The sequence below is a fragment of the Erigeron canadensis genome, chromosome 1 (genome assembly GCF_010389155.1).
Source record: "Erigeron canadensis isolate Cc75 chromosome 1, C_canadensis_v1, whole genome shotgun sequence".
NCBI classification, from domain to species: Eukaryota; Viridiplantae; Streptophyta; class Magnoliopsida; order Asterales; family Asteraceae; genus Erigeron; species Erigeron canadensis.
Window position 1 is genome coordinate 48299708 of NC_057761.1, and position 20804 is coordinate 48320511.

A 20804-nucleotide genomic window follows, 5' to 3' on the forward strand; every position below is an offset into this window, starting at 1 on the left:
GAAATTTATGAATGTGAGAAAAAAATGAGTGGTTGAGATTTGAGCAGAGAAAAAAATAATGAGTGGCTGAGATTTAATTTCTTATGAATTAATGATAAGGACATTTTGGAGTTTTCACTTGTGTAAAGTTGAAAAAATAGAGTAAACAAATGCTTTATAATGTAGTAGAGATAGTGATAGCAATATTCATCGATTTATGGTGTAAATCTTTTTAGCCTCGGCCCAAACATGCTTAATTCTGTATTGTATTAGTATCAGGATTCTACAATATCGATATAATATAGAACCGACTGCTATAAAAAGAAAAACATAATGTAGAAGTACTTTGTGTGTACTTCCCCTTATAGCTTAATGATTGAGCACCAGCTTAGAGTTCGAGACATGGGAATGACATATCAAGGTATTTCACAAATAAAGTCTTCTAGTGAAGCAGGTTTGAGTCTTACATATCTCAATTAAATGTCGTGCATTCGGGCGGTTTAGTTGGGAGTTTCTCCTCCTACTAGGTATTGAGGGTGAGGGGGCTCTCTAGCGTAGATCCGGTTAAGACAACGTAAGCTAGATCCTGTTGCGAGCAAATGATTCACACCTTTCAAAAAAAATTAAAAAAAAAAAAATACTTTGTGTGTTATATGTATAAAAGTGAAACTACAAGGACTAGAACATCCATATTCTTTTTTTTTTAATCTTTACATCATCCTCTTTTTTTTTTTCACAATTTTTATTACAAAGTGAAGTGGATGATGAGCTCTATGGAAACTGTCCTCTCTCCCTCACATTCTGGCGCCATATCCAACCATCCCAACCTTTCCCTCTTCAGGTTCTTTTTTCTTCTCCTTTCTCTCTCTATATATCTATCTATATGTATATATCTACATACATACAATAACAATATACTATATATGTGTCATAAGTGAGCTTTGTGTCATAAGTGTTGATATGAGTATTATTTCAGGGAGCAAGCTAAGATAAGTTTATCAAACCAAAAGCTATGTAAATCAAGAAAGAAATTTGTAGTTTGTTGCTGTGAATCTTTAGACCCCACAACTCAAAATGGGTTTTCAAGAAGGGATATTGTTCTTTTTGGGCTTGCTGCTACTGTGTTCCCCATTCAAGGTATAATTTCCATTACAATTAGCTTGTTTGTAAATTGGTTCAGACTATTTGCGAAAGTCGAGCTTTTGGATCGAGTATGCATTGCCTAACATGTATTCTTGTGGCCGTTTCCTAGACGTTTTCCCTGGCCTCCAAGATGATTTACAATTAACTTGTTTCATATACTTGATTAATTTGATCTTTTTGACATTTTGGTTCATAGGTAAAAATTATGCACTATTGTTGGTACTTATGCCCCTAAAAGAATTAAGAATCTGTACATATGGTTTCGTATGCAGCTCGTTTTTACATAGATATATACGTGGTATGTACACATATAAACAGTTTATAAAAAGATGAATTTTTTTGTAATTAAAATGTAACAATGTTAGAAAATCTTGAACTGAAAAGTCAATAATTAAGTTGAAGGTTTAAATGGAAGTAAATTGCATTATGTTATAGAACAGGTATCTTCTGTTTGTCTTAAGACTGTTTTCCTTTAAATATTGGGGTTTTTTCAGGATCCGGTGCTGATGAAGAGTTAAAAATGGGTCCAATAGTTGATGATCTGAATGCTTATTCGTATCAAATTCCGTTGGAAATGCCTTCCAGGAAATTTTCCTTTAAATGGTTTGTATCTTATCTTGTGATTCAATTGAAGCTAAGATGTGGTTGCTTTAAAGCATGCACTTCTTCTTTCCCATGAAATTGACATTGTTTACCATTTCATGCTAAAGTTATCTTCATTGCCAACAACTAGTCAAACAGTTTCCTTAAACTTAGTGAAGTCTTAGGATGCAAAAATGAGTGGACGGAGAGCATACCAGTTTGTACATTATTGACTATATATGCATAGAAAACATGGTTATCTTTAGAGTTTGCAATTGGAAAATAAGTAAAAATGATTTGGATTAGAAAGGAAATTGCGTAACTTTCAGTCGACATCTTGGTGATAAGAGTATTTGTAGGAAGGAAGGTGCATGTCCTATAAAAGAGATTAAAAATGTGTTATTTGATTGTTTTTGAAGTCTATTTATCTGATGGTTTCATCTTTATGAAGGGTGGAGTCACGAAAACCTGAACGCTATTCATCTGCAGCACCTTTGTCGCGTAAGTTATTAGCCTACTTGTTTCAAATTGCACCAAGAAAGTTATATGAATGTATGTACTAAAGGATGCACAATGGGTGGGTCAAGCAAATTTAGCAACGGGCCAATATAGATACCTCAGTAGGGTCCGATTGGGTTGACCAGGAAAACCTTTTGTCCCATTTTTTTGGTTTCCCACTGGTAGTTAGTGTGTCAATATGATTACAAGAATGATATTACTTCAATAACAATCTACTTTTTGAGTAAATTGATTTAGACTGTCTTATGTTTCATGAGTTTTGATCGACTTTTGAATCGTTTTACCTGTTAGCTTTTTAGCCAACTTTTCAATTTTATCTGCTTGACCCATTCATGCCAAACATTCAACCAGAATCAACCCATTTAAGTACATGGGTCGAAAATCTCACCTTTAGTGTGTGTTAGTGTGTATACTGTTCTAAATGACATTAGCTCACAAAGAATTGTTTCTATCATGATACAGCTAATGCACGTCTACGAATTGTGTCTGAACGTGTTGATTTTATTGACAACCTTATCCTATCTATTACGGTATAGTGATCAATTTTGATTGTCAGAAAGTCAATCTAAGGAGTTCTTCTGCGTAAAATCCTCCTTATGGTTTCATTTTTCTTTGTTTATTCAGATAGGTCCTCCCAATCCAATATTCTTAAAGTCAACAGATAAGAGTACATGGAATGCAAAGGATGTTGCTGATTCTGTACTATCTGACAAGTCTGCTTTGGTACTTTACTAAGTTTCTTCATATCCAGTAGATGTGATAATCTTTACCCTTATTATGACAGAGTCAATGCCGGTCCGGGATCGCTTTATCTCTAGCGAGTAAAGTGGGTAGAAGTTATAAAAACATCAAATTAATACAATTAGCTTAAAAGGAAACGGTTCAATGATATAGCTATATAATCATAATGGAGAAATTAGCTATTTATAATATTTAAAAGTTTTGGCAATGGTGTTTCGGTTTAACCCCCTGATCTGATTTTACCAGTAACTAAATTGCTAGTTTGGACCTATATGGTATCCGGCCCACCTGACCCATCAACTTCACACCTCTAGATATTACTGTAAGAAAAGTATCATGGATGTTGTTAGTCTTTCTGCCTAAACTTGATGATACTTTCAGTTGAAACCTATTTGCCTTTCAGAGACTTTTTTTTTTTCAATTGACCCTGAATTCAGATTGACAATCGTGGTTTTACTTTGTACAGAGAGTTACTACAACTCAGCGCATGGCAGAAAGTTCAGTTCTTGATGCTCATACTTCTGAAGTGAGTTATCGACGCTTCATTTCTAGCTGATTTAGTTTTAAATTTCGAGAACCATGTTAGCTTGCTTTTATACTCCATCTACTCACTTTGCGCTTTATCTTTTTGTACCATAGATTGATGGGGAGCCATATTGGTACTATGAATACCTTGTTCGCAAATCACCTACAAAAACTGTATGTTCCTCTTGTTAGCTTAATATATGTGCTCTAGCTTAAAAAATATAGGAGGCAACACGGTAAAAGTCAGGCATGCTTCAGGCTTGGTACGGAAATTGATCCAAAAGACTAAATTTTCAGTGTAATGCAACCCACATACACGTTGATAAATAATTAATATGCTAAAAATGTTCACAAAAGCTAAATTAATTATTTTTACCGATCTAACATAGTTTTATAAAGTGATTTAGCATGTTGTCTGCATTTGGTAGACTTAGTTTTATAAAGTGATTCGCCGTTATAAAAAAAATAAATAAATAAAAAAAAGTTTTATAAATGATTTAGCATGTTGTCTGCATTTGGTAGACTTCAAATGACTTCTTACTTGCCTGCCCTTTTTGACCCATTTTGTAATTAGTTAAGTCTTCTAGTTTAACCATTAGAGAAGATACACATACACAAAATGAACAATTTATGTTTATGGGTTAAATCTGCCACCTCTATAGAGATATGTTAAAGGGTGTTCTCGAATATTGGAAATGCAGGTGCAAGATTCAAACATCTTTCGGCATTATCTTGCTGCATCTGTGGAACGTGATGGTATGATCCCATTTTATATATGTTCGTTTAGCCAATGACAATATAAATTAGTACATGGACATGAACGAATCTGGGAATGACTTCAAAGGTTATTCATTTGCAAATACCTAGTCAAATAGCCTTTTCACTATCATTACTTAGTTTTCCATGGCAAACGAAGAATTGTTTTCAATATATTTTCAAGAATGAGCAATTTTGGTCACAAGTTTCAGGACACCTGTTATATTGCATAATACGTATACATTCCAAAAAAATACCAAATCCCCCATCCTTCTATAGTGTAATTGGTCTCTTGAACTTCCACAAAAAGAAGGTTTTGTTCTAAGAATCTGCAAAATGCTTACGGAAAGTTCTTTTAAAAGCTTCCACCCTGAAAAGGAGGGGCATCTTTGTTGCAAAAATGATTCCCCTTTTTAAGACTTTGTTAACATTCTGCATTTCTTGTTTATAGGATTTTTGTACTCTTTGAATGCGTCAACACTCAACAAGCAATGGGACATGGTACTTTTCTCTACATATCCCATCTACACCCTTTTTATAAATATTTATTGATGATATAGCGTAGTACATTTCAATCAATGCATTATTATTTATGCGGTTAACAATAAGACAAAATGACCATGAGGCAGTGCAAAGTGGTTTGCCAACTCCCCCGCATATTTACGCAGGTTTTTATATGAGGTCAACTAGGTATCGAGGTGGCATAATGGGCGTGTTGGGTTACATTTCAAAACGATTTTAGGTCAGAAGTGCTAATTCTGTCTTACGGGTCAGGTCAACTCACCAGCATTGTTTTGTTCCTTTTGTAGTAAAGTGATTCAAATGGATTTAAGCAATTAAAATATACTCCAGATCACTTTCATTCAACTTGACTGGTATCATCTTTAGCTAAGTTCACATGTTTATGTGTATGGGTCAAAACTTTACTTCTAGCTACGTCATTCCGTATAAACCCTTTTTTCTTTATGGAGAATGTACTCTACTCCTATACTACTCCAATAAACACTAAGAAGCACCAGTGTCAGAGATTGAAGTAATTGAACCCTGCCACCCTGGTCTTCTCCTTAAGAGGTAGAGCCTCTACCAAGTGGGCTAACCCCTATGAACCTTTTTAAGAGACATTTTCATGTTAGGCATGTCACCAGTGTATATGGGTGTCTTTGTGCTTACAAAACACTCTTCAGTATCGACAGAAACACTGGTTTCTCGGTAACTTCTTGGGGACTCTGACCTATCAACGAGTGTATCAAAGATGTGCATACATCTTTTTTGGAAACCTTCAGTAAGAGCAGTTCCTCGGTATTATATTATATAATTAACAATTTTACTCTTGACTAGAAGATATGAACATATTAACTTCAATAATTGTCGTTCTTATACCATCCATCATATGAAGAACATATAATGTCTCATAATGACATCATACAACAAGCCAATCATCTCTAAATATATATATAAAAAGAGAGACCTTAATTCTAAAATGGAGAAGTTTGGACCATTAGATGAAGATCTACCTTTAATTAGAACCATTAGATCAAAACGCTGATGTCATATACCTTTTATAAATTTTTTAGATTTAATATTAATCAAATAATTTAAATATGGTCACTAATTATGGAAAGTAATTTCCTACATCTTATAATTATAGAAAGTAATTAATTTAATGGTATAATATGAAAAATGATTCTTAAATTTTATATTATTATTTAAAACAACTTTTTTGATTTTATTTTATTTTTGTCAAATTATAACTTTATGTATATTTTTATCATATATCGTAATAAATATAGGTTATAGCTATAAGTTTTTTTAATTTTCATTGTTAATAGCTTATGATATTTAAATAAAAGATATTCCTGTCTTCCTGATGTGTATATGGTGTCTAAAATTAATCAAAAAAAATATAAAAATGACGATATCATAACGTAATAAATATAGGTTATAGCTATAAGTTTTTTAATTTTCATTGTTAATATCTTATGGTATTTAAATAAAAGATATTCCTGATGTGTATATGGCGTCTAAAATTAATAAAAAAATATATAAAAATGACAACATCACCGTTTTTCAACATCTTTTATTTATATCGTTAAATTAATAAATAAATAAAAAAATTTGAACAGCGAGTTAATAGGTGGTGATTAGTAGTTAGCATTCAAGGCACCACATGTGTAGCTCAAACCAAGCATGTCTGGGATAAAACCCAAGATTTCCGAAAACTCTCCCTAATAATCCACTCCTACCAATGTAGGAAGTAGGATTCGAACCCTGATGTATTTCCACAATGCCTAAGACCTTACTAATGAGTCACCAACTTATTGGCTAAATTAATAAAATGATACAAAGATAATATGAAGATTAGGTATGTGGAAAATTGATCACTAGAATCTCTGTTTTTTTTATATCTATGTCATGCAATTCTTTTTTTACATATATTTTAACTCATTTAATTTTATGTAAACAAATATAGCATTATTGTTTTGCAACACCTTTTATTTACAATTTGTCAATATGGAATATCATGAAATATTAGTATTTTGATAGTTATATATATTTATCCGCGTATTACGCGGGTTATAATCTAGTATTAGTAATAAGAATATGACAAGATGGCTCAAGGTGATGTTTTGGTGTATTGGATCATGTTATGGCTACTTTAACCATTATATTTTTGATGGGGAATCTGATTTGGAATTTTTTTTTATGTATTTGATACAGATGGGACCTGTCCTGGAAAAAACTGTAAATTCATTTAGGCTTCTCCCTCCAAGTGCAAACTATGTTCCACCAGGCAAGGATCCGTGGAGATTCTGGTGATCAGTCTATGATCAGTTTTCTTGTGAAATTTTGATTGATTGAGGACCTTGAATTTGTACAGACTAGGATTTGGAATTTGTGATTCCATAGCCATTATGATCATACGACATTTAGTGTCTTAAGTTCACATTGATTATCCAATGATTTTGTAGCAGCTATTTGGATGCACAGAGCTTTAAAACTACTGATGTAATTTAGACTAATTTACTTTTCTAAGGAGAGCAAAAGAAGCTACTAACCCATCTTGTCTTCAATGAGACCCATCTGTAGCCTTGTTGACCTGGAATGAAGTTGTTGCGACACAAGTCCTACACCAGCGCTTCCATAACTCACTCTGCATGCACACATAAACGACACCGGATGATCAAGATTAGCAGATAACAAACATGATGAAAGCTGATCCTCTATAGAAAATGGTGTTCAATGCAATACTGTAAATGTAGGTGAGGTCAAAGCTAAAGGCTTAACCTTTTATTTCATAACTAGTAAATTATCTAGGAATAGTAAATTACTGAGTATCTAGGAATCAATTAACAAGGCAACACAAAAAACTGAAAAGCGCCAAAAGAGTTCACCTTTTGCCTCGAAAAGTAATACTGCCAACAGGGGATAGAACCACAGCAGTTCCAGCACAAAAGGCTCATCAGCATCAAGCAACTCATCATCCACAGTTACCGGTTTCTTAAGCTGGATATAGACAAGTGCACAAAGTTACACGTTTATTAACCAGGCTGAATTGTTTCTACATATAAATGATTGCATAAAGTTTTCATATTGTATTATGAATATGAAATCTATTGGAACGACGCATAAGAATGTAGACAGTAAAGAGAAAAGATCAAGTTCAGGATCTAAGTAAATGATCTGAACATGAATGCTGCTTTTTTATGTTGGGTCTGGATAAGTTTAAGTGAACAAACAAACATGAATTCTTAAACGAACAGGCTTTTGTGTTCGTGTTCATTTACCTAGGTTTAACCGAAGAACAGACATGAACATTGAACAAAGCATATTAATTATTAAAAAGTTAAGAATGTTACTATGTTAGTGATTGTCCAATTGGGAAGGTTTGAGAAGATAAATAAACATACACACAAATAGTACATGATTATGTTCGTCAATCTCAATATATACTAACCCAGTCCCGTATTATGTTTGTGTTTATTTGGTTAGGTAATTATTTTCTATTTTATTACAAGTACTATGCGTATGATTCATACAGGATATGAAAGAACAACCACATAACGAACATTAACAAACACAAACTCCGAATCTTCACGAATATAAGTGAAACAACGACCACAAAATCTTGTTTATGTTTGTTCATTTACTAAACAAACAAATACAAACAAAGTTTGATCGAATACTTTTGCAGGATTTTACTATTGGGTAGGTAAAATCTTTGGTCGAACATATCCTGAAACTTTAGGTCACTAGCTGTTTACAAACATTCTGTGCCTATATAGGTCTATAGACTATAATACATGTATGTGTATATATATAAAAGAAACTAACTATATATATATATATATTGGGGCACAACTTCAATTTTGGCCAACATACTTGGCCCCGAGAACTTTCTTAAATAAAGTCACAAACAAAATCTACTACATTTTTTAAAATAAGGTTATCAAAGATTCTTAGATAAACCAATCCCGGCAGGATGGAAAGGAAACGATTCAAAGAGATTTTAAAATATATTGTGTTCTTAAGTTTTCTTTAGCAAAGAAAGTTAAAAGAATGAAAAGGAAAATCTAATAGATTTTAATGTAAAAAATATCAACCCACTTTTGGGATGATTCCGAAGGTAAGAAACTTGTCTTTTTCTTTTCTATTCACTCATCTTCTTTTCATTTCATATATAAACTAACTTGAGAAAACAAGATTTTGAGGAAGCTAGTATTGTAGCGACATTAAGGGTTATGGTGTCAAAGTCCACTAGAGTCTTTTTGAGGGGAGCTTAAGCAAGATTTTAATCAACCTCCCTCCCACTAAAGCCTGTTTGGTGCAGTAATAGCTCATTACGGTATTTCGGTTATTATTGCTAAATATTTTGTATATTGTTTAAACTTTAAAAAGATATCATTACTTTACCAACGCAGAAGTGATCAACAACTATAGATCCACAACTCAGGGGAAAAAAGTCTAAATTAAGGATTAAACATAGTAACCCTTAATACTTCTAAGCGAAATCATATTACAAATGATGAAAGAAGCAAGAGAACGACAAAGTGAAAAGAGAGAACACAAGAAACTACTTGAGTGCAACAATCCAACCCATCTTGTCTTCAGTGAGACCCATTTGTAGCCTTGTTAACCCAGAATAAAGTTGTTGTGACACAAGTCCTACACCAGAGCTTCCATAATTCACTCTGCACGCACACATAAACCATATTAAATGATCAAGATTATCAAATAACTAACATGATGAGAAAGGAGAAACGGAAAAAAAATTGTGCCCTAGTGTAAAAGTACAGTTGGGTCAGATATGGTATGCAAAGTCATCTACAACAATGAAATCTTTTAAGTTCTCCTTTTCAAGTGAAGGGCAAAATAAGGGCTTAAGCTTCCATTTCATTTTTCAGGTGATAATCTGGCCGTCAATAAAGACCGAAACATAAAACTGAAATCCACAAGTGTTTACCTTTTTCCTTGATAAGTTATGCTACCCACGGGAGATACAACCACAGCAGTTCCAGTACAAAACACTTCATCGGCATCAAGCAACTCATCCACTGTTACCGGTTTTTCATAAACCTGGATATATGCAAGTACACAAAATTAACATTTATTACCCTAACCCAATCTTTTATTCAAATATATGAATGCATATATTTGGCTGTTACTTCATTATAACTTAAAGCGTATTTTAGATATTTAAGACAGGTGTGATTGTGTCACATTGTCTAAACCCACACTTTGCCAGATCAGATGTGCAAATCATATTTCCCTTTTGAATTGTAGACATTTTTCAAAATGAGCAATAACATTCAAGTACCTCGAATCCTTGATCACGTGCCACATCTATAATACTCTTCCGTGTGATCCCTGGTAGGATAGTACCTTTTATGTCTGGAGTGGATATTGTATTGCCCTGTACCACATTCAATTACAGCAAAATAGTTGTATTAGTTACAAAAAGAATGGTAACTAAAAGGCAGACGAGATTAGAAACATTTGAATATACATTTAGAACAAATTATATTACCTTTACAACAAAAATATTACAAGAGGAGACCTCTTCCAAGTACTTCTTATGTGCACTGTCAAGATACAAGACATCAGAATATCCTTTGGCTTTTGCAGCACCTTGCGCCTTCAGAACCTACAACATATGTAAAAAATACCAAATATTATTGAAAATCAAGATGAAATGGAGACATAATTACAAATTGAAGAAAATAGCATTGATAGACGTGTACCGCAGCATAGTTTCCGATGGTTTTTACACCTCCGGTGCCTCCAGGGGTTGCTCGATGCATTTCAGTCTCAACTATAAGGTTTATTGGTGACAAACCTTCCTAGCATCACAAAGCAAAGAAACTTGCATAAACTATTCATACAAATAGACTTGATCTTGCAAAAGTTTCTGCCGTCTTCTTATGAGGAACTCGAAACATAAATCAAAAGCATACCACAGATCACTATATTTTTTCAAAAAGAGTTGGTAGACCTTTAAGATAACATTTATAAATAACATACCTTGAAATAGTTACCCACGGGAGAAACATATATAAGAAAAGTATATTCTGGGGCTGGTGCAAGACCAAGTACGCTTCCACTTCCCATAAGCAGTGGCCTTATGTACAGTGAGCCTTTGCCGGGAGGAGGTATCTAAAAAAGGGCAGAAAAGTCATATACGTGTCTCTATGTGAAGTTACAAATACTGCACTCAGAATCATGCATTACCCATTTTTCATTTGCCAATACAGTGGATTTAACAGCTTGCAAAAACTGGTCAACAGAAGGAGAAGGCATACACATACGCTCTGCTCCTGCTATCATCCTTTTAGCATTTTCCTCAGGCCGGAACAGTAAAATATTGCCATCTTTTGTGCGATATGCTTTTAGACCTTCAAACAATCCCTTCACATTTACAAAAGGGTTTAATCATATTTTAGTTACAATAGTAGTAGAATAACCAAAATTAAGTCTTCCATTGTCTATCAGAACATGAATCAAGAGAAAATGTAAGATTAATATGCAAAAAGACAAAAACCTCTTAAGTGCAATAATGAATGTAAAAATGATGACAAAAATGCAACCAGGTAATCTATTACAAATTTAATGTTATGTCATTCAACCCTTAAAAGCATGCTACAGATTAAAAAATAATTATATAAAATATAAAAACTAAACGATCAAAATTTCCACATTTTAAGCATCCAAGTCCAACTTTCTAGGACAGCTGCTAATAATCTGATATGGAGAACATATCGGGAAATATTTTTTGTTGAATATATTGCAATTATTAATGCTTAGAGCATCCCCAATGGTAGTTTTTTAAAGGCTTTTTATCAAAGATATAACAAAAAAACTTTTCCTCCAATGGTAAAACCAAAGAATAAGTCTTTGAAACATTTTTTAGTATTATAGTTTAGAAGAGAGAGAGAGAGTGTGTTTCTCTCCTCCAAAGACTTGAAAATTTTCGAGTGATTGTATAAAAAGTCTTTGCTCTAATAGTTAAGTAAAAAGCTTTTATCAACCTCTCCATTGGAGACGCTCTTATAGGAAACTGAAACCCAAATATGTAGAAAGAACTAAAAAAAAAAGCCCCTCTGTAAAATAATAAAAAAAAAAAGAAATGAGAAAATAGGAAGAGCAGAATTAGTAAGAAAAGGTCTATAAGCATGGTTGCTTCTACTGGTTCTACCTGAACTAGTGAACTACTACAAACATCCTAAATTTTGACCGAGTTTAACATAATTTTTGACCAGACGAGGTTTTAGGCCGGGTGAGCCCAAGTCTCCTCAGTCTATGGTCAAGTATTAAATACTCGCCGAGTAATCAACCGCCTAGGCCAAGTACCGCACAAAGTGGAAGGACTTTCTCGTGCTGAAACTTTTAGCTTGTGAACATAATGCTTATCTTGAAAGATTTTCAGCTTTTTGACTATGGCAACAACTCTTAAAGATCAAGCCTTTTCATCACCAAAGATAGTCCTACTATATAAAGCAATAAGATACAAAAGAGAGAGAGTATGGAGAACTAACTTGGCCGTAATTTAAGACACCGGCAGACGGATTGATCTCGATGTTCCCAAAAGGCACTAATTCCCCTTTGGAAAAAGTATCTCCTAGTGAACATTTCATCATATACATATGATCTGTATTGACTAGCCCGAATCCAAGGTTATCCCAATCAAGCTCAACTGTCTCATTTGGCACACTACATGATAAAAAGATACTACTTCATTATCTTATACAAACTCACATTTCATTTCATTCCATTCCATTCTTAATAACTACAATAACAATAAAACAGTCTGTATCTATATATAAACCTGATGGCAGAATCCAAATTAACAGCTCGTGCATTGCTCGTGCGACAACCAAAAGTAAGGGGGGTATTCACCGGAGTTAATCGCAACTTCAATTAGAATAAAACGAATAATTAAATATAAATCTGAATTTTATTTTTTTTGGATGTATAATGCTAATAAACTTTAAGAAAAAAAGGACAAATATGAAATGTTAAAAGGTTACCTTGTTATTAGGAGGAAAAAAAGAAAAGGAAGTTTTGTGGCGAGAAGACCGGGAGAGTTGACCACCATTTCTAAGGCCGGCGAGGGTGGCGGCGGCGGCGTTTGAGAACCCGGCGGCGGTCTCCATGGGTTTCTGGGTTTTATTTATTTTATTTTATATTTTTCTAACTAATGGATTTGTGACTGTGTAATTGTTTTGAAGGGGATTTGTGTGAGTTTTGAATATTCGAGTCATGCACGACTATGGATGGCAACGTGCCAGGTATGGTCCGGGTATATGTAATCTCGAATCCGGACTCGATTAAAAATCTCTGTCCTAAACTCGGACTCGGATCCGACGGTCCCCGTTTATCTACTAGCTGTCTAATAACGGGTTTTTTCACGGATAATCGGGGATTCGTTAACAAATTTATGGTTTTTAAAAATTCATTACAAGCAACATATGTCGAATTGTTCTACTGATATCAAAATATAAATGTAATAAAGATTGTAAAGTCCATATATAGATTTGTATATGTGATTACTAATATGTTAACTTAGTTTGGCAATACATTGCTTTATATACATATTGGAAATATAAAATATATATTTATATAATGGGGATGAAAATATAAGACTGTCGGGTATCTAAGCTTAGGTGTGGAACACTCACCGATTATTTTTTTAATCCATAAAAATCATGGGGGCCCATGCATTTATTCATTAAAGAAGAAATAATAAAATATTAGTATGTGAGGGTTTCCACGCCTAAGCTTAGGTGCCGGACAGCCTTATATTCCCTTTTCCCTTATATAATATAGTGTAACATATATGGGTCGAGTATATGGATTCGGGGCGGGTTTCGGGTATACGGGTCGGGTATGCGGGTTTTAAACTAAAACCATCTCTGGACCCGGACCTGTAAAAAAACCTAATATCATCCCCATACCCGCCCTTAGACCCGCGTATCCGGACTTAAACCCGACCCAAAAATGTCAGGTTTCGGTTTTTCTCATTGGGTACGAGTCTTTTTGCCATCCCTATGCACGACCCACCCCTCATTGGGGGGATATTAATTAATCATTTTATTATAAGCACCTGTTTATTATAGAATTAATAGATAAATATTAACCCAAATATCAAATCCACGATGAAAATAATGAAGGTTTTGGTGTATTTGATTAATTTATTATCGCGTTAATATTCATCCATATGTCAATTGTTAATTCAAATCACAAACGGCACTGTCAAGTGAATGGAAATTAAGCGAGCGAGCTACCTACGTCTCTGTTATTTTATTTTATTTTTCATTCGAGATCTAGATTCTAAATAAATTAATCGTTTTTTTTACTATCGGGTTAAGATTCACAATGATCAATTCACAAAAAATTGTGTCAAACAAATACTCTAACAATCACATTGGCGGGCTACCTTTCTATTGTCGGGTTAAGATTCATATGTACTAATATTTATACTCGCAACGATATTAACATCTATTGATTATTTGTTTCTATGTTATTTTTTCTTATTGAATTATAAACAGGGTTTAGTGCGTCAAAATGTAATAAACCATATCCAAAAAGTTGCATGATATAAACATATTTTACTAAGTTTCTGCATAAGATATAGGTCGGACTTAGTTCATGCACACTATAACTTTTTGGGCACAGTTGGTTACATTTCGACGCACTAACCCTTATAAATAAAACAATCGGCTTATATTAGCTTGTTACGATTCGTATGTGTTTATACTTGTACCCGCAATAACACACAAACTTGTTAATATATATAGATTATTGGATTACTACAAGAGTAATTTGTCACTTTAAATCAAATTGTTATTTATATGGTATAAATTTGCCAATAGGTTTGGTAACTTATTGAGTTATATTTTGGGTTTTCTTTAACTCGTCCCCGATTCGTCCATCATAATATATGATTTAAGGTAAAAACTAGCCTTATTTTTGTGTATGGGGTGTTTAAAAGATTAGTGGTATAAATGATGGGTCTAAAACTAGTGTTTAAAAGGTTACCCCGATATTGCTAGGCCAAAACTCGTATTTTATATGATTCAATTAGAAATACAAAATTTATTAGATTTTATTACGCAGTTACAAAATTATTTATATAGCATTATATACGGTGCATTAAAACCTATACATAAATTGCTAAAAGACTACATGCCACAAACAAAATATGTACCTTGTTGTCTTCATGACCGGCGGTGATGGTCACAGCTTTTGAAAGATCGATGGTGGTCTCCATTATACTATTTTTGCTGGCTCTTTTTTTTTTTTTTACTTTGTATCTCTACTACACAATTGAAAAATTTATAGTGTCTTGACTCATGCATATATGATGCATGTATAATAATTAATGATTTTTCTTTTATCATGAAGGAATATGTATTATAATGGTTTGTGGCCAGATTTTATTATGTATGAAGCACGTATATTGTGTTTTTAAATATATTGCTTTAACGACTTTATCTTACTAATTACTAAACCAAACGTGTTTGGGAGCTAGGTTAATTAGCAAATATGCATAATGTAAATGATTTTGATGGTTTACAAGTATATTCGTGAAAGTATCATATCTTTAATTACCAGCTTATTTTTGTCATACATATGTAATTTATTCCTGTATTTTCTTTTTAAACACTAACAAATTATGTTTCTTTATTAATATGAACCGATCAAAGTATGAACACTTAACGGTTCTTGTTTACAATGTGAATGCACGTATACGGCTAGTATGAGCCAAACTATCAACATTCTTGTCTAAACAACCAACACTTTTTTTTTCCACGTAAAACTGTAAAGGTAATATTCTCATTCTGTTGGAAACCACTACGACCTTAAAAAATTTGTGGAGAAATGTGCACGTTTCAGATTATATAAGAAGGGATATAGTAATAAAATAAATCATGGAGTATCATTTATACTTTTTCCCTGAAGGAATATAATGATTGTTTTTTAGATAAAACACTATATTTATATTGTTATTTTAAAAATTATTTTAAGCTTAATGTTATTAAAGTAAACACGTTCAGAGACTAACAAATATCGATATTGGTCTGCAGGCCGGCTCTAAGGAAATTTGGGTCTAGGACGAGCTTGAAGAATGACCCCTAAGCTAAGAACAATGAATTTGACTTGGGGAGCTAAAAACCAAAATATGTTTGTACCTAACGTCTTAACAACCACTCAAAATGCTGATAGTTTATTAATAAAGGCATAAACACTATATAAAATATAATTTCACACATATATGTATATATGAAATTTAAAAATATGGGCACTTGAAAAATCGGACCTCACACGGTCGTCCATTTTACCATTTGCCTAAGCCCCCATGTATGGTCTCGCATAAGTTTTATAGAACCTAGCTTGTTTTTAAGAATACAAGTAAAGAAATTGGGAGGGGCCAATAATGTAAGTAATTAAGTAATATGGGTGTAAAATTAGCTACGGTAAATCGGTAATAACAAGAGGGAGCGCCAGAGTGGTAGGGCAAATACGAAATAACCTCTGGCTTTTACGAGTACAAATTAATCACGAAATATGTTTTAAGGTGTTATACAGTACAATCATGATATGCATGTTTGGTGGTGTACAGTTACAAAGTGGTGTCACCACTCTTTAAAATCAATAATGTCCCACATCTTAAATTCTTTTATTACAGATTGTGTTGTGATGATTCAGAAAAACATATTACCTTTCAAAACTACAAATGCCACGACTTGTTTGTTAGGAAGAAGCCTGACTTGGCTACATTTACAAGGTATGATCATTGATGATGCATTTTTTTGATATGATTAAATCTAAGTAATTTCTTTATCTCAGAAAACTTGAATCTTCAAATGACGAGTTGGGCTTCGGAAAGGTTGGTTATCACTAGTTCTCTCTCAAGTGGCTCACCCTATACTTGATGTCGGGCTACAAGCTTATTGACACTAGCTACCAACTCTTTTGTTTCCAACCATTGCTCCCCAACAAATTTTGCTTATACTTAACCAGGAAAATCCACTTGAAACTTCATTTTTCCTTAAGTTAGGGAAGTACTTAATTTAAGAAGCAAGTATGGCATTTATATAATTAAGATTGCCTTCCAGTTATGAATCACCATTCATCTCCCTGAACACTCGGGATGTTGATGATCTTAGAAAAGGGGTCATGTTTCCGGCTACTAATGTCCAACAACTATCCCTTATAATAAGTTTGGATGATGATCGATTCAGGGAGCTCACACGACTCTTTGATGCTTTCTTTTCTATTTGCCATCCCATTCATGTTAAGGTAAATCAACTCGTATGGAAAAGCAACAAGTGCTTCTCTAAGCTAAGGGGAATGGGGATGATGGAAAATAGCACGACTGATATAAAAGATGTATGGATTAAAAACCCTTATGACGAAGAATGGGAAGCTATAACAAGTGTTGGGTTTTATAACTAATTATCACAACAAATCACAAAGCACGGAACGGAAGACAAGATCTATGTAGTTTAATTAATTAACCAAAGTATAGAATTTGTACCTTATAATGGAGAGATTGAAGATAAGAACAAGGTTTAACTTAACCTCTCTACGATTGCACACTCAACAGTGGAACGTATGTATGCTAGTACTTGATCACGAACCGAACAACCCTTTGTTTCTAGCTACTAATTTCGACCCAAGCAAAAACCAAAAACCCTTTTCTTCTTGTGGTAGTCGAACGAACCAAGGGGAGAGAGAGAGAAGAGATTTTTAGGGTTTTAGAAAACCTAATTAATTGTGTGTGAAAAACAATTAACCTAGGCTTCTATTTATAGGCTTAGGAAACTTAATGGCCAAGTCTTGAGGGTTTTGGACCCCTTTGGTCGACCGTCCCCCCCCCCCCCCAGAACATTCTAGAGGGGTTTCCTAATTGTTTCCTAATTCCAACTCTTCTCCGTTAAGTTCGTTAATTAAGTACCGTTAACTTTTAACTCTTTTAACGAACCTCCTTAAGTTTTCCGTGATCAAATTAATTAATAAATTACATTTAATATATTAATCAATTTATAGTTACATTCACGTTGAGGTGTGACCCCGTAGGCTTAAATACTTTTCGGACATACGTTCATTTTACGTGATCATATTCCAACAGCTCCCACTTGAGCTCGTAACGAATGAAGGTAATAACATTGGTAAGCGTCTAGCAACACGCCAATGCTCCCGAAAACATTTAAGTACTGTTTAAATGGTTAAGGCATTTATTATCCCTTTGTTCAGATACCTTTGTTAAATATGAATATGGATCGAGATCATTTCATAATTTAACGATTATGTTTCTCATTCTATAACTAATTAATGATTACCAAATATAATCGAGAACAATCTGGATTTATTTGGGCAGGGCCATGCAAACATCTTAATTAGTCCTAATGAGGGCGCCAAACGGTATCATACTTCAATTTCAAATTGAAGGAACAAATCCTATATTGACTACACGTGTCAGTCATCATATTTCACGACGCTTTCTGAAAATAGCCCTTTATGTACCCCCTTATTCAGGTGAGTTAGAACTATATCTAGTAAGTGCGATTCATATATGCTGACCTACTTGTATCTCAAGTCAAAGGATCAATAAAAGTAACCATTTGCGAATTTCACTTAATGACGATGATCCATAAAGTGATAATTCGTTAGTGGGGTAGTCCGATATGCATCCGCTATGGATATCATGTGAGTTTGGTGGGATCCATCCATTACATATTCCAAGAATATAACCAATCACTCACATTTGTCTTCGTTTAATTATATTCCCATATAATTAATCGACAATGGACAATTTAGAATATTCAATAATATATACAATATTAAATGAAATATTCAAGGATTAAACATGCAAATATAGGACACAATTTAATATTGAATGAAATCAAACATATCAAGTACTTTATTTCATTATAGAAAATATAAATTATTTAACATCCCTTATCCAAATACCGAAATAACAGATTTACATGAAATAAGTAGCTAATTTAAGTCCTATGCCATCGGCATGCCTTTCAAGCTTGGGCCTAGACAAAGCTTTTGTGAAAGGATCAGCTAAGTTAAAATCTGTGTGAACTTTGAGTAAATTGATCTCTTTTAGTTCGATCTGCTCTCGAACATAGTGATATCGTCTAGCATAATGTCTGGCACCTTTCTGAACTCCGGGTTCGTTGGCAATGATTAATGCACCGGTATTATCACAGTACAAATCAGTGGGTAATTCATTTGAGGGGATCACGTCGAGCCCGCTAATGAACTTCCTTATCCAGACTGCTTCCATTGCGGCTTCTGAGGCGGCAATGTACTCAGACTCTGTTGCAGACATGGCGACTGTGGTTTTTAGCTCATAGCATTCCACCGTGCCTTCATTTAAATAATGAAGACGTATCCCGACTGATATTTTGAATCACATTTATCAGTCTAAAATCCAACATCACAGTATCTATTCACTTTGAATTCTGGATCAGGATTTCTTCCATACACCAAGAATAACTCTTTAGTAGCACACATGTACTTAAGAATATTCTTTACAGCAATTCAATGATCCTTTACAGGATTTTGCTGATAGTGGCTAACTATATTTTGCGCGAACGCAATATCAGGTCTAGTGCATCTTATCGCATACATAATAGATCCCACAACCGAAGCATAAGGGATTTTTCGCATATACTCCACCTCATTAGGTGTAGAAGCACTGTTCTTGCTAGATAAGTTAAGTCTTTCTTACATGGGAACGAAACCACGCTCAGAATTCTCAATCTTGAATCGCTTCACGATCTTATCAATATAAGCACTTTGACTTAATCTAAACAACCGCTTTAATCTATCTCGGTAGATCTTGATTCCAATAATAAATGCCGCTTCTCCTAAATCTTTCATGGCAAAACACTTTCCAAGATGGGATCTTGCAACATTGGAATGTGTTTTCTTATGATTAATATGTCATCGACATATAAGACAAGGAAAGTAACATTACTCCCACTAGCTTTGCGATATACACATGGCTCATCGGGATTTTGAACGAAACCAAACTTTTTGAATTCTTCATCAAACCGTTTATTCCAACTTCTTAATGCTTGCTTTAGTCCATAAATGGATCTTTGAAGCTTGCATACTTTGTTGGGATGTTTTGGATCAATAAAACCTTCCGGTTGATCCATATAGACTTCTTCATCCAAGTAACCATTTAAGAAGGCAGTCTTAACATCCATTTGCCATATCTCAAAGTCATAGTACGCAACTATGGCTAAGAGAATCCTAATAGCTCTAATGTCCGCAACTGGAGAAAAGGTTTCTTCATAATCAACACCGAAACGGTGAGTATAACCTTTCGCCACGAAACGAGCTTTATAGGTATGTACATTTCCATCCATGTCAGTCTTCTTCTTGAAGATCCACTTACACCCAATAGTTTGAGCATTTTGTGGAAGATCAACCAAGCTCTAGACTTGATTGTCTTTCATGGATTTCATTTCCACCTTTGTAGCTTCAAGCCATTTGTCAGATTCCGGATCTGATAATGCAGCTTTGAAATTCGGAGGCTCATCGAGATCTCCAACAACGTCTTCTTCTACCATCAGACATAGTCTTTCAGTAAGACGTCTTGTCCTTTCGGACCTACGAAGTGGAACCGCTTCATTATCATCGACTTGAGGTTCATCACTTTGAACATTTCCCTCCCCCCCCTAGTTGATGATTGCTAGTATCTTCAGAAGGTGACACATCTTTCTCTTGAATCTCATCAAGTTCTACAATCCTCCCACTGTTCTCTTGAACTAACTTCTTTTCAAAGAACTCAGCATATCGAGCAACACAAACAGTGTTTTTGGCGGGATCATAGAAGTCGTAACCCATCGTTTCCTTAGGGTATCCGACAAAGATGCACTTAGTAGTTCTGGGTTCAAGTTTGTCAGGCATATCACGCTTCACAAGTGCCTCACATCCCCAGACTCTTAAGTAAGACAAATTAGGGACATCACCATGCCATAATCCGTACGGTGTCTTGTCAACCTTCTTGGTTGGAACCATATTGAGAATGC

General features: G+C 34.1%; 2 protein-coding genes across 2 annotated transcripts; one reads left to right on the plus strand and one right to left on the minus strand.

Moving 5' to 3' along the window:
• The first annotated feature begins 710 nt into the window (after positions 1-710).
• On the plus strand, positions 711-7265 carry LOC122608679 (psbP domain-containing protein 5, chloroplastic). Its single transcript, XM_043781773.1, has 11 exons — positions 711-820; positions 956-1116; positions 1617-1725; positions 2156-2205; positions 2686-2753; positions 2848-2946; positions 3431-3490; positions 3604-3663; positions 4191-4245; positions 4697-4746; positions 6964-7265. The coding sequence occupies exons 1-11, from the start codon at positions 741-743 to the stop codon at positions 7060-7062; spliced, it is 891 nt and encodes a 296-aa protein (XP_043637708.1). The 5' UTR covers positions 711-740; the 3' UTR covers positions 7063-7265.
• A 1867-nt stretch (positions 7266-9132) lies between these two features.
• LOC122601485 (branched-chain-amino-acid aminotransferase 5, chloroplastic-like) lies at positions 9133-12955 on the minus strand. Its single transcript, XM_043774243.1, has 10 exons — positions 12768-12955; positions 12566-12651; positions 12276-12450; positions 10972-11148; positions 10765-10896; positions 10485-10583; positions 10271-10387; positions 10061-10156; positions 9707-9819; positions 9133-9434 (listed from the first exon to the last, which is right to left on the minus strand). The coding sequence occupies exons 1-10, from the start codon at positions 12891-12893 to the stop codon at positions 9317-9319; spliced, it is 1239 nt and encodes a 412-aa protein (XP_043630178.1). The 5' UTR covers positions 12894-12955; the 3' UTR covers positions 9133-9316.
• Between the last annotated feature and the right edge of the window lie 7849 nt (positions 12956-20804).

Bases quoted from the DNA above. Each gene is read 5' to 3' on its own strand.
- LOC122601485 (XM_043774243.1), bottom strand. From the start codon at position 12,893: ATGGAGACCGCCGCCGGGTTCTCAAACGCCGCCGCCGCCACCCTCGCC. The intron at 10,584-10,764 runs GTATGTTATTTA...TTGTGATGCTAG, and splicing joins CCGTGGGTAACTATTTCAAG to GAAGGTTTGTCACCAATAAA. The intron at 9,820-10,060 runs GTACTTGAATGT...GCATATATCCAG, and splicing joins CACGTGATCAAGGATTCGAG to GTTTATGAAAAACCGGTAAC.
- LOC122608679 (XM_043781773.1), top strand. From the start codon at position 741: ATGATGAGCTCTATGGAAACTGTCCTCTCTCCCTCACATTCTGGCGCC. The intron at 2,206-2,685 runs GTAAGTTATTAG...ATCATGATACAG, and splicing joins ATCTGCAGCACCTTTGTCGC to CTAATGCACGTCTACGAATT. The intron at 2,947-3,430 runs GTACTTTACTAA...TACTTTGTACAG, and splicing joins TATCTGACAAGTCTGCTTTG to AGAGTTACTACAACTCAGCG.